The sequence below is a fragment of the Callospermophilus lateralis genome, chromosome 6 (assembly GCF_048772815.1).
Source record: "Callospermophilus lateralis isolate mCalLat2 chromosome 6, mCalLat2.hap1, whole genome shotgun sequence".
Lineage (NCBI taxonomy): Eukaryota > Metazoa > Chordata > Mammalia > Rodentia > Sciuridae > Callospermophilus > Callospermophilus lateralis.
Window position 1 is genome coordinate 159,035,275 of NC_135310.1, and position 18,758 is coordinate 159,054,032.

The window sequence follows — 18,758 nt, forward strand, 5'->3', positions numbered from 1 at the left end:
TCTGGATTCCCTTCATCTGCACTGAGGCCTCACCTACCTCAAGGAACACACCTGCCTTCCCTCCCCTCCCTGATACCCACTGTCCACGGCAGAGAGGAAGGCTGAGGAATGGGCCCACACCGAGGGACATCCCTTGAAACGGTCCCCGCATGACTCATTCCCCTAAGAATCGCCCAGGAGCCTCAAGTGGTTCGCCTCCCGCCAGGCAAAGGGGCCAGAGTTTGAGCAGTGTTGAGTGGGCGAGTTCCCTCCATGTCCCCTCCTCCTGGCCGGGAGCGTCCTCCCCGGCACATTACTAAGCCTTAGGCCTTTTCTCCTGTCTGATCTGTCCGTTGACGACAGCGAACCCTGGAAGGTGTTCCTTGGCTCCTGCACCCCACGCTCACATAGACTCAGCCAAGGCAAGGGAACCCTGTGATGCAGACGACACAGGTCAGCCTCCGCGCAGGCGAGGAGCAGCTACGGTGCCCTCCAGGGACACAAGTTAGAGAATGCAAAATCATCAACGGTAGCAGGAGGCCCGTCAGTGGCTGCCTGGAAGGGCAAGAGGAGCTTTGGGGGCAATAGAAATGCTCATGAACTCCATCAGGGTGGTGGCTTCACAGGAGTGCACATGGGCCCAGAGTCACTGAGTTCCATCGTTTAAATATGTGCAGTTCACCTTACTTCAGTTGTACCCTAGAAAGTCACGAGAAGGAAAGATTGAAATAGCCAGGTAATTAACAGACAACCCCATAACTCTGCCTCACTTTGAAGATGCAGGCTTTCTTTTTCGTAACTCAACAGAGCAAAAAGGGTGCTCTGTTATAGTCCCAAACCAAACACTTCCAGGGAACAGGTCACAGGAATCGGGGAGAATCAGCCTGTGGTGGTGCCAACCAGAACCCCAAGAAGACCAAATTCACCTCACCTGTGGACAGAATAAAAAGCACAGCACTTTTAGGCTTCAATTCAAGGAGGCAGTCAAAAGGTAAGTAGTGGGAATCGATAAACAATGCAACAGGACCCACTTGCCTGACGGTGTGGTTGCCAAGAGCAAGGTTAGCCACGCGCAGGACGGGGGCGTCAGACAGGTGCTGCCCCGCAAGGGGCCCGCTGACTGCTTCCCAGCGATAGCTCACTATCTCAGAGTCATCTGTACTCCCTAAAAGGTCAAAAGCAGAAACTAGAATGAAACCCAAGAATAGTAAAGCATAAACTTTGTGACTTATGGAATTCCAAATTTAAATTCATTTTTTGAGTTTATTTTTTTAATTGTTGATAGAACTTTATTTTTATTTATTTACATGTGGTGCTGAGAATCAGACCCAGTGCCTTAACATGCCAGGCAAGCGCTTGACCACTGAGCCCCAGCCCCAGACCCCTTTAAATTCATTTTATATGAGACTCTTGTATAGAGCTCAATGGCACGTATTATGTATTAGAAAGGACCATTTTCCTACTCTCTAAATTATCACTCTTTCTCCCGGATTTGGGCAGATGGAGTGAGGACGTTCCCATGACGTGAATGTTTAAGAAGCACAGTGACGGTGTTGCTTTTTGAGAAGACGGGTGTGAAGAGCGCAGCACACGGAGAGGCTGATTCCCCTCGCCCCCTGCAGGAGGGACCCCACTCAGGGTTCCGGATCCCCCGATGCTGACCATGTGAAGAGCTGCTCTCTGTCATTCAGACAAAGCTTCCCTACAGGCATTATTAAGGCGTGAATCTAGAAAGGTCTGAGCCTGCAGGAGAAGTTCCCACTTAAAGCACAGCAAAATGTTTCACGTGGAATCGTAGAAATCGAGACCTGGCAGGGGGCCCGTTTCATGAAATTCATTAAAGGAAACCAGAGGTTCCTGTGGCAGAATAATTCTGATTTCTTGTAACTAAGCCGCACTGAATCAGAGGAATCAAAATGCGAGGCCTGCTGCAGGGACAGTCAGATCCTGGGGGGTGGGGGCAAAACCCAGGCGCATCAGGGGACACACACCACTGCCGTTGATGAGCGCTGCTGTCGTGGGCGGAGCGAGCTCCTGTCTCTGGGGAGAAGCAATGGCCACGGGAGGCAGGTTGACTCTTCTGGCTGTGAGACAGAAAAGACAGCCCTGAGCCTGGCTGTGCGCACAGGTCCACCAACACGACCACCAGCTCTTTACCCTGATTTGAAACATCCTGCCAAGAGGGCGTCTCCCCGCAGGCCTCAACCCAGAGAACGTTCTGAAGCTTTAGAACTTTCCCATGAATGTCAGTGTCCTCTGCAAACTCACATTTCTGACTGTGACCAAGGCCCAGCAGGACAGGGAGGAATGACACTGGGTCGGTCTCTCCATCAGAGCAGCAGTTCAGACTATGGCTTCAGCTCCTGGGAGTGGCTGCGTCTTGGATCTTTGACTGATGGTACCCAAAGCCACCACCATGCTCCAGCTGTGATAAAGATCATGCAGAGTGGGCAGAAGGCAAGCTGCCGACCGGGGACAGGGAGGAGGGGACCTGGCAGAGCTCTGTGGCACAGGCTGAGCCCCGCCCTGTTGAGGGGTGCTGGAGGCTGCAGGCCCCCTTGTGGCCTACTCACTGACCAGGGCTGTGGCCCCAGGGCAAAGGCCACCTGCTCTGATTCACATGGATGCCCTGACTTACAGCCCAGGAGTGGACACAAAGCCCACGGCAGACCTGTCCCCCGACCGGGAACATGTATAGGTGGCTTAACATGGTCAGGTGGCTCCAGTGGATATGTTTAAAACACCCCTGCTCCCAAGCTGAAGCTGAGCCCCGAGGGCAGGAGGCCAGGGGAGTGGATGGAGGTCAGAGAGGAGGCTGAGGTCCAACTGCCACCCCTCTGGAACTGAGCAGGCCGAACAGCGAGTCCAGCAGGTACTAAGCAGTCCTCAGATGGTAGAAAAACACAGCCACCTGGGATCCTCACATGCCTTCCTATCATGGAGCCTAAGGTAGAAGTCAACGTCCTGGCCCTGTCACCCAGACGCCAAGATCAAGATGACCCACAGAGCAGCAGGCCATCCGTCACACCTACCTGGCTTCACAGTGACGTTGACAAAGCCCTCTCCAGAGGCCTTCTCACCAGAAACGGCCACCTTGAAGGTATACAGTCCTGCTGACAACTGCAACATAAAGTCACACAGGAAGCGTGCCGAGCCCTGGCCGATGCACCCTGGAGGGGCTAGAATATCCCTGGTGTGGCAAGGAGGGGCTCAGGAGAAAGCCCCGATCCCGTCTGTTCAGAGACTGCCGTCTGGTGGCCACCTGGACTCCAGGACATGGAGGTCAGCTGGATGGCCCTTTCGCTTAGTCACAGCCAGCCCAGGCCTACAGAGGCCTGAGTGTAGAGATGGGCCAGCGGGGACAGCACATCTCAAATGCATGGAGATCACGCACTTTTTCTCCCCCAGAGCTGAGGATAGAACCGGCCACTGCCCCACTAACCCAGGTCCCCAGCCTGGAACCGCTGATGGTCTGGGGAGCACACTGAGCAATGGAGCTCAGTGACCAGGGGTGGCATAAGGGGTGTGGCAATTCAGCTGTGCAGTCTCGGGAGGTGACAACGACAGGGTCCCCTGTGGGAAACCAGGTCTCTCAGGATCAGGAAGAGGGCAGCTTCCTCCTGGGGACCTTATCTCAGAGCAATGTCCCACAGGCAAAGCAATCTGAGACGGCAGTGGAATCACGGGCACCTCCGAGGAACGCCTGACTGGAAAGTGAGGGGCAGATGGCTCTGTGCCGCAAAGCTGCGCGATCAGGACGCAGGCTTTAACCCTGCACAGCGGACGCCGCAGGGCAACGCCTGTCCCCTGAGCAGATATGCTAGCCAAAGCCTTTATGTAACCATCTGCCCAGTCTACCTGCATGGCTTAAGCTGCATGTCCTCCTTCTGGATGGGCTCCAGCAGCCCTGCTGTCTCAGCCTCTGTGTGGCCTGGACTGCAGGCTTGCACTACCCGGCCTCTGCCTGAGACCTGAATCCCGGTTCAACAGTAAGACAGTGCCAACTGGGTCCAGTTACCTACTTGGGAGAGGCGAAGAGTAGGCCTGTGACCTTGCTCAATGTCACCCTGGTAGTCTGCTGGGTGGCTTATTAGGCTCCATTCATAGTTGTAGGTTGTTTCTGAGAGAAAATAAGAAATATGAGCAGTTATGAGTTTGGGGCAGTCACTTCATAACCTGGGTTGAGAGGGAGGAGACAGCCATAAGCCCAGGAGTGTGGACACCTCATACCCTGACCCCACCTACCCCTCTTCACCCTCCATCCCAGCAAAGAGGAACAACGTTTGTCCCCCCCCTCACTTCTCCCCCTCTCTCTCCTCCCTCCCTCCCTCCCTCTCTCCTCTCTCTCTCTCTCTCTCTCTCTCTCTCTCTCTCTCTCTCTCTCTCTCTCGGTACCAGGGATTGAACTCAACCACTGAGCCATACCCCCAGCCCTTTTTTTTATATTTATTTTATTTAGAGACAGGGTCTTACTGAGTTGCTTAGGCCCCCGCTAAATTGCTGAGGTTGGCTTTGAACTTGAGATCCTCCTGCCTTAGCCTCCTGAGCTGCTGGGATTACAGGTGTGAGCCACCGTGACTGGCAGTTTCTCTATCCTCTTAATGGGAATTTTTTTATTATTATGAAAACATAACTTATAGAAAGTTTAGAAATTAGAAAACAATAAACAACAACAAAGAAAAAAACCTTCCCAATCTCACTGCTAGCCTTTTCTTCCAGGTGCTACGTCTGATCCTCCCTGTAAGTTTTAAGAGGAAAATACACTCTACTTTCTCTCCTGTTAATAAAAGGCAAGGGGATCTCAGCCCATTTGATCTTTATAAGGTTTATGTAAGGATATGAGAATGAACTGGGCATCTCTAGGTTAAGCTAAAGCCATCTCCCACCTTCAGATAGGAGGGAAAAAATGAGTACCTCCTCTCAGGATTGAAATGCATGTCAGGAGGTATCGGCTCTGCTTATAAAATCCCAGCCACATGGGAGAATGAGCCACATGGGAGAATGAGCCAAAGGAACCCAACTGAATGACAAACAGCCAAAGCCCTGAAGAAGGAGTTACCTTAGGGAAAAGAGCATTTGACCACCTGGGGACAGGTCAAGTGTCCACTGGCCAACAGAGCTCTGGACTCCTACAGAAAGCACTCTGGACCTTTTTTGAACAGCTGGCATGAGGTGTCTGCAAACAAACCTTTGGTCACACACTGCTTCCCTCCTCCCGGGGAATTTCCTGGGCTCCATAAGTCCCCACAGATGGAGCTCTGCTACCTGACACCCTGCTCTCACGTGGTGTTCTGCTTTCCACAGCGGAAAGAGTTTTCCATCCTGAGCAATTAAAGGTTATGCAGTGCCTGTTATCTCTTACTCCATTCAGGACTGAAGCCGGGCCGTGGTGTGGCTTAGGAGGCTGAGGCAGCAATTTAGAGAGGCCCTAAGCAACTCAGCAAGTCCCTGTCTCAAAATAAAATATCAAAAATGGCTGGGGATGTGGCTCAGTGGTTGAGGGCCCCTGAGTTCAATCCCGGTACCCCGCCCGCCCCCCCCCCCAAAAAAAAAACTGTTTGAAGAACTTCCTTGCTCATGATCATCCAAGCCTAGCCTTCCCTCAGAAGCTTGCTTGGTGCTGTTGCTCAGAGTTGTGAAAACAACTTTAAAGACCTGCTCCGGGAGAACACCCACCCCCACCCCGACTCGCCCTTTCTGAGAAGGTCACAGAGGAAAGTCAGACTCACCTGCAGGTGGCACTGGTACCACGGAGGCCTTCAGCTCCACCTGGTCCTGGGGCCAGGTCACGACCAGGCTGTCTCCCGCTGACACCCACAGTTCTTCCACTGAAAGGTAGTCAGGGCCATGCATGCCCTCACATGATGTGCCCACTCCCATGCCTGCCCCCCAACAGGTTTGTTCTTAGATTCAATGAAACAAAACAACACGGTTTTGTAATCGTGCCTCATGATTTTATGGAAGTCACTTTTGCCCCCGGTTAGTAACTGAACTGTGCCCTTGCTGTGCTGCGAGACAGACTTTGTGAGGCAGAGCCATCTAGGTGGGCTGGTGCTGGGAAGAGCACATCAGGTCGAGTGAGTCTCTGGAACCAGGCGCAGGCTGCGGAGTGGGTCTGTCTCCCACCGCCCCAGGTTTCCTGGGGTCCCCTTCTGTAGTCATGAGAGTTCCTGAGCCGCAGATCACACACGCAGTTCTGGGCAGCCAGGAGGAGATTCAGGCAGCCTCGATATATGAAAAGGCCACTTTAGCTCAAGCGGCAGGGACAGGGGCTCCAACAGGAGCACGGGGCACCACTCAGCACTTGGAACAGTGCTCCTGGGCTTGGCGCCAGGGTCGCCCCCACTGCAGTCCTGCCACGGTTCGCAGGCCTGCTGGGCTGGACACTAGTGTCACTCATAAACCACATTTTGATGTGTCAAAACACAATGCAGAAAAAAAAAAAAAACAGTGAAAACAAAATCTGAGCCCTCACCAGAGGTTTCAGCCACGGGGAGACGCTGGAGGCACAGGGGGCTCAGGCAGGCCCCCGCGGCCCTCAGTCCCAGGCCCCGGAGCCACTGAGAGGCCTGGAGCCCTCCTTGGGCCCCCCCTCCTGTCACTCTCACTGTCCAGGCCCCTGTGCCACAGTGGGGAAACGGAGCCCCGGAGAGGCACAACAAGCTGTCCGGGGTCACCTGGATAACTAGCCAATGCTTAACTGGTCCACCAGGATTTAATTAGATATACTGATTTCAATACCAGATTGAACTGGCCAAGCACTGCTCCAAAGGCTTCCAAAAAACCATGTCATCCTCCCAACCTTACACGGTGGTATGAAGCCACAGGTCCTGAAGAAATGGCCTCTGTTAAAGATCCTGCAGACGGCATGGCCTAGGCTGAGGGCCACTGTGACTGTGCAGACATGGAACGCGGCAGGTTTGGAGCCACAGTTTCCTTGGGTTGCCAGTCCCTTGAGAAATACAGCCATTTACTTCTACCCTCTGTGTACCACCCACGTTCTCCAGACTAGTGAACTTCTCAGAGTGGTTTTGAGCTAATAGACCTCTAGCCCCCACGGACCCTAAGCTGAGCTCGCTCTAACATCTGAAACCTGTAAGAAGGACTGTTACAAGGACTTCCAGGCTGCTGTTGCCAAAAGCACTGACTCTTGGGCCTGCAGCTGTGCGCAGGTGCTTGATGGGGAATTCACAGCAGGATAAAACTCAGCATCTCTCCCTCCATTTAGGGGAGGGGAGTACTGGGATGGACCCAGAGGCACCCTAGCTGTGAGCCACATCCCCAGCCCTTTTTATGTTTTATTTGAGAGTCTTTATAAGTTGCAGAGGCTGATCTTGAACTTGCAACCTTTCTGCCTTGGCCTTCCAAGTAGCTGGGATTACAGGTGCGAGCCACCATACCTGGCTCTAATCCTGATACACCCAGCCTAATTCCCTCTTAAGATTGGGAGCCACCTCGTCACAAAGGCATGAAAAGTTCATGTTGGCTTTACTATAAATTACTGCGATTTCTAAACTTGCTTGGAATGCCTGCCTGTGCCTTGAACTCACCCATGCCTGGCTTTCCCTGACCAGATAACAACCCTCTCTGAAACTCTAGTGGCGCCTCATAAATTCTGAGGTCGGGACCTAAATTTACTCCCTAAGTGCTGAATCATTTAGAGCATTAACTTACTACCTGCCTTTGTGTTATGCTTGTCAAAATCCTGTTATCTGTAAGTTCTCAAGACACCCCCCACCACACACACACACACTTTTTGCAACTTTCTGTGCTATAAAGCTGTGCTCCTACAGAGCTGGGGAGCTATCTTCTATTCCCACGGGTTTCTGGAGAGACAGCCCGGGCCAGGTGGAATTACAAGCTTGCTTTAATTTGATTTCAATTGGAGTCGGTGGTCTTTGTCTCATGGTTTAACAATCCCCATTTTGAATCTGTCCCTTTTGCTTTAAGACCTTCTGTCCTGCCATCAGCTTAGATTCCACAATAACAGGTCAGATGGACAAATATCTCTACTGACCAGGAAACAACCACCCTCCCCCAACCAACCCTGGGATAATAATCAACCAGACCAGTTTTATAACAGTGGCCCACCCTATGCTTTGAATTAACCCTTACTACTCGACCACTGGGACTTAATTTTTAAATGGATGTGCTTCTTCCTCTTCCTCTTTCCCAGCTCCTCCCTAATCTCAGGGGAAACAGGGTTACCTTTCTTCCCCACCCTAGACAGAGTTATCTGTCCTGAGCACTCAGCCACCACAGGAACAAGTAATCCAGACTTTGGGGATGGCACTAGAAGATCTCAGAAATGAGTATCTCCCAAATTAACAAGGGAATTACAACTCCAGCAGGGAACACACAGATGTAGCTTTAAATCACCTCTTTAAAAACCCCTGTACCCTGGGAATTGCACAGAACTCCCCTGTGCTTCTCCTTGACTGGTAAAGCAATAAAACTCCTTTTTGTCAAAATCCTGTCCTCCTGACTGGATTGGCCCTGGGGACACTGATGGAGTTTCGGTAACAGTTTTGAAGTCAGAATTAGACAGGCAGTATAGTAGGGAAATCCAGTCAGGTCAGATCCAGTCAGGCCAATTTGAGTGAGTCCAGTAGTTGGAGACTGTCCCCTGAGGGATTGAGATGTTAACTCCTTCAGAGCCCTTACTCCACCCTTATCCAGAACCTGTCCCTGCTCCAACCTGTTGCTAAGGTCACCTGTCCCAGGAATTGCCCCTCCCTACAGGGAGCTAATTGTAAATTAATGTGTCCTGAGCTGCTCCACCCTGCCCTTCCCCCTTCAGCCCACCTGTTCCCCACCTTTTGGGCATCCCACCCAGCACTCCTGGACCTAGTCACTTAGGTAGGAAGGAGAAAGAGAAGAGGGAGAAGGCAGGAGAACAGAGGAAGCCTGGGACATAGAAAAGGGCACAACACCTCCTTCTTGGGATACCAGGACACCAGCTGTGGCCCCTTCTGCCTCCAGAGAGAAGTCCATGTTTCCCCTTTTAAAATAAACCCTGCTTTATGTGCTTGCCTCGGCATGCTTCTCTAATGTTCAAACTTCAACATTTGAGGGAGCAGAACTCGTGACCCGTGACCGGCGGTATCAGTTTGACCAAGACTCCTTAACTCTGATCCCTGGTCTATGCTCATGACAGCCCCCAGCAAGACAGGACTGAGGATGTGGGTCTCCTTGTGTCTCTGGTGGGCTACACATTGCTTCCCTGTCTTTGCCACTGGTGGGCTCTTGGATTGGTCCTTCAGATGGGTGGCTGGATCTAGTCTGTTGAGACCCCCGAGCTGGGCCTTAACTCTAAAATTCTGGTCACAAGCTTTTCTGCTTTACTGTAGCCACCCACCTAATGTCCCCACAGTGTTCATTGAATACATTGATTTATCATTTTCTTTGTGCTTTGGCTGTGAAGGTTAATCTCTTTCATGGAGGAGCATGTCATTCAGGGTGACCCAAATCTGTGCTCCTGGGCCATGGCCACTAATATTTGACTCAAAATAAACTACTTTCTTATTTCCTGAAAGCAGAGTTTATTCTCATTGACAGTAGGACTGTTAGAACCCAAGGATCCTGATTCCAAGGCCAGTTTCCTTTTCCATATTCCACACAGCTTCTCTTCCACCATTAGCTCTTTCTGAAGCTCAGGATCAAAGTAAATTAAAAAGGTAAAGAGGTGTCAAGAAAAAAAAAACATCAAAATTGAGTATCATTGGCTCAGGGCTCTGAAAACGAGTCAGCAGGGCCTTGTTGGTCAGGTCTAAGACAAGTCGGACTGGAGCCGCTGCTGACCTGCTGGACAGGGAGCCCTCCTTCTCACCCCCCAACTATCAGGGATGGAATCCACACCAACCTTACCTTCTGCCAGCACCAGTCAGTTCCTGACCGACCAGTGATGTAATGACCAGGCCTCTCTTGTGCTTTTAGACTCTAAATATAGCCACCATTTTGTAAAACCCTGGAGCACATTGTTAAGACTTCGAGGATCTATTTTTTCTCAGATTGCAATCCTAATTAGCCCCATAAAAATGCAGTCTTCTTTATTCTCAACTAGGTTGATTTTATTCTTGCTCAACAGAACATAATCCTCAAAATACATCACCACAGGAAAGCTCAGTAAACACGACACTCAGGTCTTCCATAGCGTAAGACTTCTTTATTAGACAATCTAATAGAAGCCTTTCATTCCTCACTGAGGCCTCTGCAATACACAGTCCATGGGCTCTTCCTCCTTTCTGGGTCTATGGAGGAAGAACGTGCCACCCCAGAATGCTTGCCACGGTGTTAGGTCTTACAGAGGAGTTCAGGGACTCCAAAATGGCAGAGCAGGGTAACAGAAGGATGCCATTGGAGGCAAAGACAGGGAGACCAGTCATGTCCTTCTTTACAGTGTCCCTTAACCATGACAACTCCCACTGCAGGTGCAGTATTTTAAAATGACCAGTGGGGTAAATTGGACAGTATTCTAATTAGGCTTCCTAAAGTAACCAATGGAGAGGAAGTTGAAACCGGTTTCCTAATCAGGGATCTGAGGTACCCAATGGGGCAAATGGGCTAAGGTCTTCAATCTGGCCTTTCCTTCTTTCCACTCCCTGTGTAAGGGCAGGCTGTCTGCAAAGCATTTTTCTACCTGATTGGGTTGCCCAAACTGGAACACAACTGCCATGTCTTCTTAGAACCACAATCTTATAAACCAGATGTGATTAAACTCATTGCACAGGAGGAAGACTCAAGAAGGTTGGATGAGGGGCCTGTCCCAGGCTCCACCCACCTCTATTAGCAGAGGTGACTGAGGCTAAGGGCCTTCCTTTTATCCTGCCTGTTGTGGTATCGGAGAAGCTAACTTCCCCTGAAGAATAAACAAGATCCTGGTTTTCAACAGATTGCCCAACCATCCTGAGGAGCATCCGCAGAGACCCAAATCTGACCCACAGTAACATAATAAGGGAAAGCTCCAGTCTAAGACCTCATACTCTTTACTTGCATCTCATGAACCCAGAGTCAAACCGGAAATAAGCATTTGGACATGCACCCTAAGCATAATGGGCAAGGCACAGCAGTCTTCTAGTCGCTCCTTGCTTGGCCTAAACCACTCCTAGCAAAGTGCCCACCAAAGGGAATGAAAAACTCAGAAGTGCATGTGAGCCCAGACCCCCTCTGACCTGTCCCTGCTGTGCTTCCCAGTGATCCTCCTCCAAATCACCTCCCTGAAGGCTGGTCTTTGTGAATTCTCACTGCCCACACACTGGCCATCAGACTGAAACTCAAATATCACATCTAGAACCCAGAGGAACTAGGCCACTGTCAGTTCTTCTGAGCCCATTTATCACCCTAAAAATAATTCACTATTCCCCCACCCCCCCAAATTTCCTATTTGCCTGCCTCCCTGTCCCCATGAAAAGGCCTATGTTTCAGCCTCATATTTTATGTCTGGCTTCTGTTTCTCCATGTTAATGAATTTTTTGTTCATTTTTTCTGTTAATTTATTGTCAGCTTTATTTCAAAGAACGGCATTGTCGAAACTTTCCAGGGAAAGTCCAAACTCCCTGCGGTGGAAGTGCTGAGCAGAGTCCCTGGCTTCTGCAAGCCTCAGTGAGTTCCATTGTCACTACGACATGACACGTTGCTCTCCAGACCCATTTTAGCGGGTGCACTCGATGCCAGTGTTACCTCCTCTAGGAGGACTGGGCTCCCACAGCAGCCTCGCAGCACTGACAGATTCTATCCGGCCTGAGGGCACAGCGGCCCGCCTCCTCTCCTGGACTGCGGCGCCGCCGAGGGGGCGACAAGGTCTCCCTCATCTTTTACGGCCAGCACCCAGCACTGCTGCTGGCACACGGCAGCTGCTCAGAGCCAAGCCTGGAGGAAACAGCAAACTCTAAAAGCTGTGCTGCCGTACTCTACCGTGTGTTCAGCACAGTCCTTCCAGTTGGGATTACCTGTCCTGGGAGCAGCGGTAGGAGATACGGGTGGCCCAGGAGTGGACCCAGGAGGGACAGCACTACTGGGGACGGTTGGGATGCTGCACTCTGCGCTCTGCGGGGTGGCTGTGGGAGCAGAGCTTTCCTCCAGGGCGGCTGGCCTGAACCCCAGGCTGGCAGAAGGACTCTGGGAAGGCTTCAGCACCTGCGAGATCATTCAAAAAAAAAAAAAAAAAAAAAAAAAGTCTGATAAACCAGCGAACTCCTCGAGCAATGCAATGTCACCAACTTTCTTTTCTGTTACGGAAGCACCGCAAAGGGGCAGAGGGTTTGTTCTCTGAAAGGCTCCGCGAGACGGTCACTTTTTCTGCTCCAGGCCAGGCAGGTGCCTCGAGAGGGGCCCGGCGACGCGCGCAGCCTGCCCCGCGCACACCCACCTCGCGCCCCGCGCACACCCACCTCGCGCCCTGCGCAGGCCCCGCGCACACCCACCTCGCGCCCCGCGCACACCCACCTGGCGCCCGGAGTCGCCGCGGGCTCGCGGAGAAGCCGCCCCCTTCCCCAGCGCCCGGCCGGGAGGGGGCGTGGCGGCCGAGGGAGGCGGATGGCTGCTGTCCGGGCTGTGCTCGGGGGCCGCGGAGCCGGCCGAGTCCTTCCGCGAGGGGCGCCCCGGGTCCTGCGGCTTCTCCGAGGACGCCGCGGGGCTGTGGCCGTCGCCTCCGGGCTGCAGGCTCCAGGCCGCGGGCTCGGCGCTCCCGCTGGGGCCTGGCTTGGGGCTGGGCTGCAGGAGACTGGGCTCCATCTCCCCGTCGTCATCGGAGGGCTCAGCCATCCCCGCCATCCCCTCCATGCCCCGGCCTTGGCCTTGGCCTCCAAGGAACAAGTCCTCCCTGGTACCCTCGGCCGGGTCCCCCCAGGCCCCCGCGGCGGCTGCCCGGCTCAGCATCCTCTCCCCGTAGTCCAGCAGCGGCGCGGGCCTCCCCGCGGGCCTGAGCACAAACTCGAGGTACGACCTGAGCCGGCCAGTCTTCTGGGGCGCACAGTTCTCCTGCGGGCAGCTCACCAGGAAGCAGCGGCCCTCGAACCACCAGGCCAGGTCGCAGCTGGGCAGGTCGCAGCACGCGGCCGTGCAGGCCCCCAGGGAGAGGGTCTGAGGCACTGGCACGATTCTGATGGTCTCCAGGTTGGCCGGAATGACAGCGTTGGAGTAGGTCCTGCCCTCGCTGCACTGCTGACGGGCACCCCCTGCGAGGAGGCAGTCCACAGTAAGGATAGAGGCGCCCTGCAGGCATGCCACTCTGGAAGCGGGACTCCTGGTCCCTGCAGCCTGGGAATCCCTGTCTCCTATAGAAAGACCACTGCAACGTCACAGTCCATCCACCAAGCTAGCTACCTTCCCCCACGTATCCGTCTTCCACTCACCCACCCATCCACCCCTCGTCCTTCCACCTTCCGTCCGCAGGCCCTTCCACCTGTCCACACACCATGCAGTCTTCCAGCGCCTCACAACTCCATGCCCTTCAGTGAGCAGAAACCTTCTTCTCCACGTGCATATCGTTTTACATCATTCACAATACTTTGCTCTTCCCGTAAAATTAAGTTACACAGGTTTACTTCTGGGAACAGCATCACATCTTTGGGGTTTTGGTTGCAGTTGGCAATTGATTCTTTTCTTTTTTTAATTTCACAGGTTATTCTGATGACAGATCAGTCAACAGGGAAATATCCAAGATTGAGGAAAGGTCGTTCTCTGTACATATCTAGAACCAAGTAGTCTTAATCAGATTCTCAATGCCAGAAGAAGGCAGTAACTACTGCAGGCGATGGCACTACTGAAGGGGTCTACTATAACTTGCTCCCACCAACTCCATGTCAGACCAGCTTTGAGAATCTTCTATAGAAAGGTGTCATTGCCTGAAATTCAAGGGCAAAATCACTTTCCTTGTATTCTTATTTGTTTGGTATTTTACAGAAAAAATCAGTCCATGACAGATTGGACACAAAAACAAACTGGCCTGGCCACATATGATTTTAAAAGCATTGTATTAAAGTTTTGCTGCAGAACTCAGAATGACAAGGGATTTCCTCCCTAGTTAGGTTCATCACTAATGATTCTTTAAATAATTGAGTTTTTTTTTTCATATGAAGGAATGTCAGAGGTTGTTCTAACTGGAAATAGTGTAAAAGGCTATACACAACCTAGGAATTATTTTTATGTTTCCCTGCATACACCATAAGTTTTAAAATAACCCAAAGCCAAACCTTGACTCTATGAAAATACTATTTAGTCCTATTTATTTGTTGGCACTGGAGATGGAACCCAGGGCCTTGCCCCTGAGCAACACCTCCATTCCCTGTTTAGTCCAATTTAATACGATTTAGATATCTTAGATGTGTTTCTTCTTCAGTGCATAAGATAGCAACACACTAAAATGAAGTGGCACTTCTCAAACGTATGTCTACTATTTAAAATCATTCAAATAGTTTTGTCCTTTTATTTTCCAGAAAAGAGCTTCATCTGTGATATGGAGAAAGTAGTGATATACTCCAGCTGAGTATCACAAAATAGCATCTCATCAAGATCAAAGATGATGAGAGGTGAAGAATTGAGAGAATCTCCCACTCCCAACTCCACTCTCAAAACCACTGTGTTTAGAGGTATCACCACATCTCTGAGTGGCCTTTAAATGAAGACCCAAGCTAGACCCATTATTTCACACATGAATGCCAAGATATGCTTTCATTCTCTTGAGAAATAGTTGGGTCATCTCCTTTGGACAAAGTGATTCAGAGAAAAATCATGTTCATTTCTGGCCTTGGCTCCCAGAAAGCTCAAGAGCCAACTTTTAAACTGTGTCACAGGAACCACCACATAGGGAAAGCTGTGACCTTGGAGCACACATAGTTATAGGGGTGAAGACAACTTCCTGTGGGGGACATCTTCAACTCAAGCTTAGCCAGTTTCAACTGGGCTGGAGGAGACTGCGGGGCAGACCATTCCTATGTTCTGCAAAACTTAAGCAGACAAGTCACTGCTAAATAAGGAAACTAGGAAGGTGGCTCCTGACAACCAAATCATTTTTCCTTTGTCCAAGTTTCATGATCACTTCACCATCTTTACGGCTCCTTGACTGAAGGAACCAAGGAACTGTAAGTATTTGTATGCTCTGAAATCCTAACCCAACCCATGAACATTGTAGGCATTTGACTGTCAACAATAAAATCGTTGATTAGCACTTAACAAAGGCAAATTGCAAATAACATTATTGGGACTCAATTACTTAGTCACTGAATTTGTAAACTAGTGGACAGTACCTCAAAAGAAAATGGCAGACAGAGCCAGCATCTCTCTAAAACCTATTTGGTCTTAATTATGTAGAACCCTACAATCATTAATTTCATTAACTTGGTTGTCTTCTCAAAAAAAAAAAAAAAGAACAAAAAGGAATGGGAAAATGTTCCTTTGGTTTTTAAAAATGGATGTCTACACATTAATATTAATGACAGCATTTTTCAGAGCATGCTGAACATTCTGTCTTGCACACTAGCGGTGACAGGAGTAGATGGGGGCGGTAAACTAGCATGATGGGCAGGACTTCCCAAAGTGGCCCTTGCATCATCTTAAATAGTGCTTCCCAAAATTTAGGTCTTCTGAACCACCACCAGGTGCTAGCTGAAACCCCAGATCTCTGAGCCCTAGGAGTTCTGACTCAGCAGACCTGGAGTGCAGACCCCAGGACAAAGGTCTCAGGCTGTCCTCATCATGGCCTCGCTATGGCTGACAAGTCTGTAAATAAACAGTTTTCCCAGTGTGTCTCCATCCTCAACCCCTGGTGCCCTCTCCCTGGTTCAGCTGGTGTCCTGGGCCATCAGAGCTGAGAGTCTCCAGTGATTTTATGGTGCAAGTGCATCCACTATAAGCAAATTGAGTATAATAAAAATAAATACCTATGAGAAAAGAAGAGTCTGATACTTCCAGAAATATCTATGATGTAAGTCTTGTAAGTCTACAAATACAAATTTTTCCTAAGATATATTAAATGTGATTTTATTTTCCCACATTCCAGGCAGTCATCCGTCCAAAGGAGCTGGTTCAAAGGGTGAGTACAGTTCCAAGAAGTGGCAAGTTCATGAGGTTAAAAAATTTAAATTCCAGTTTCTATAAAACCAGGGATGCAAGCTGGTAGCGTGCTTGCCTGGCATGCCCAAGAAAAAGAAATCTCTTCAGAAAACCACTTATGCATAAGGGCTGCTTTTTACACAAAAACCAAGTCTACTGGAAAGCAAAAACACCGCACCCTGGTGTTGAGTGGACCTGAGTTACTTCAGACAAGGCCCAGTGGCACAAGCTCCCAGCCCTGGTCTCCTACCTGCCAGGGTCACCACCAGCAGCAGTGAAGCCAGTGAAACTGCAGGGGGCACCATTCCGCAGCTCGCAGAGGGTGATGGCAGCCTTCAGAGGCAGCACCTCGGGTACAGCCAGATTGGCCTCTAGGTCTTCAAAGGGAAAACAGAAAAGAGACAGGAAGGAGAACAGAGTGGGTGAGTGTGCAAACAACAAAGCTGGCCCAAACACCCTCAGAGTCACATTCCAGGCAGCCAACCGTCCAGAGGAGCTGGTTCAAAGGGTGAGTACAGTTCCAAGAAGCTTGCGTCAGTGGGCTGTGGAAATAGCAAAAACCCACCAAAGGAGAAGAGCAAAGCAATGAACTCAGACTTGTACGGCAAAGGACCCGGCCACCATCATCGGTGCTTGGCACATACTCAAATGCAAACAGGGGACCGGGAAGGTTTTAAGGTGGAAAAGGGGAACAGCTTCAGTGTGCACTGCCTGGCAGCTGCTGGCATGACGTGCAAAAGCAGCGCACAGCTACCTAGAAGTGCGGCATCCTGTGTGATGGAGCAGGGAACATGGGTGGCTTTCTCAGGTCGGTCCTGAGTTGGAAGAAGACATAAAAAAACAGGGAAGCTATCAGTCACCGATGGAGTCCTGGCCATGTAGGATTAATTGTTGCAGAAGTTATTGTTTAGCTTCCTGAATTATTAGAGTTAGCACTCTGGCTTCCTACAAGTCTTGCTGATAGCAGGCCGCTTCCTGGGTGGCAGGTTTGTCGAGTTTATTGCTGCAGGTTATGGCTCAAGGTCCTACTTTTAGATATGGTCTGGCCGTTTTCCACTTGTGTATTCAGTATCTCACAGCCCAGACCTGTGAGATGATGACACAAACATAATGCTCCATTTCTTCAATTCTAGCATGTAAATACTTTCTCATTTTGCCACCTCTGACCTCAGATCTCTTACAGCTGCAGTTGGCCAAGGGACCTGCAGGATTACATGCTGTGGCTTGTGTGTGAATGTCAACCATGCAGAACGGGTGTCTGAGGCTTGGAAGAACATCTCCAAAACCACATGAAGGGGCTGGAGGTGTAGCTCAGTACAAGTTCTTAGCAAGTTCACAGCTCTGGGTTCCATTCCCAGCTGCAGCAACAACAGCAGCAAAAATGGAGCACTCTTACACAGACAACGCTGTGCCCGCCGGGGCTCCTGCCAGCACCAAGCAGCTCTGTGTGACCAGCCATAGAAACTGAGGTGGGACAGAAGAGGTGAAAGGTGGGTAGGAAAGGTGCAAAAGAAGGACAGGAAATATGATTTTAACGTGGAGGTCTGCATGCCTTCCCAGCCTCGGTCTCCCTAAGCCAGTTCCTCCCAGGCCTGTCACTCTCGGTGAACCTTGGAGGTAGTGGGGATTCACCCACCTACACAAATCACCTTGGGCACAGGTAATAAAGACTAAGCAAGGAAAGGATTTTTTAAGAAAATCCTTCCAGTGTTACCTACTATTGGGTTAAACACTGACAGGTGCCTAGGAAAGCTTGCCAGGAGAGGAAGATCCTAGAGAATGTGGTAACTAAGAGAATGGACTCAGGTGGCTGGCCACCTCCCTTTTCCCCAGTCTAGGAGAGGAGTCGAACAGACTGACCCTGGTTGTAAAGTAAGGAGTGTACTCCTGGAACGCCTGCGGCAAGCCACCTGTCAGGGCCTGCGGCCTCTCTGGTCAGCCCCCACTGATAGGCACGGCGAGGCCTCCACTGAACCCCGCTGCCCCTGCCAAGGACTGAGTAGTAAAATGCCCAACCCTCTCCGCTGAGTCCTCCAGCTCTTCTCTGGGATGGGTAAACAAGGGCGTCTGCAGCCCTGGGGATGGACACCTACCCCTCAGGTAACTGACCTGAGGATCCAGAGAATAGACACCATGAGCCACCTTGACCATCAGACCCAGGCAGCTCCAGGCACCTCCTCACCCGACCCCTCTCCAAGTGTCCTTTAAAAGAAAACCCTGAGAATCCCCGACCATCTGCCACTCTTCACATGGTCCACGTTCTCCCTTCCATGTGTGTTCCTTGCTTTCCTAAATGAATCTCTGGGTCTCTGAGGCATCCTTGAATTCATTTCTGCAACATTTGCTAAGAACTACACTCCTTATGATCCAGGCCCCCCTTGGGACTCCTTGGACTTCCTCCAGTAGCTGAATCGATAACATGTTTGGCAGAAATTAAGAACGTGTATGTGTGCACGCGTGTACACACACACACACACACACACACACACACACACACTTTTTTTCCTTTGAGGTGGAAGCCGGGTACATTGCCCAGGTGGACCTTGAACTGCTGAGCTCAAGCCGTCCTCCTGCCTCCCCCTCCCCCTAGCCAGGACCACAGGCACACACTCCAGGCCTAGCTAGGAACATCTGCTCACACTGGGCATGGAACTCAGGGGTGCTTTACCTCTGAGCTAGATCCTCAGTCCTTTTTAATTTTTGAGACAGGGTCTTGCTAAGGTGCTGAG

The 18,758-nt window shown here is 50.9% G+C and overlaps 1 protein-coding gene across 1 annotated transcript in view; it reads right to left on the reverse strand.

Moving 5' to 3' along the window:
• Window positions 1-16,334, reverse strand: part of Kiaa0319 (KIAA0319 ortholog) — a 39,751-nt gene extending 23,417 nt beyond the window's left edge. The window contains 8 exon segments of the mRNA XM_076857933.2: window positions 1,015-1,144; window positions 1,971-2,063; window positions 3,012-3,099; window positions 4,002-4,099; window positions 5,709-5,807; window positions 11,928-12,114; window positions 12,424-13,154; window positions 16,280-16,334. Coding sequence (XP_076714048.2) covers window positions 1,015-1,144; window positions 1,971-2,063; window positions 3,012-3,099; window positions 4,002-4,099; window positions 5,709-5,807; window positions 11,928-12,114; window positions 12,424-13,154; window positions 16,280-16,334 — 1,481 coding nt within the window.
• Window positions 16,335-18,758: the final 2,424 nt, after the last annotated feature.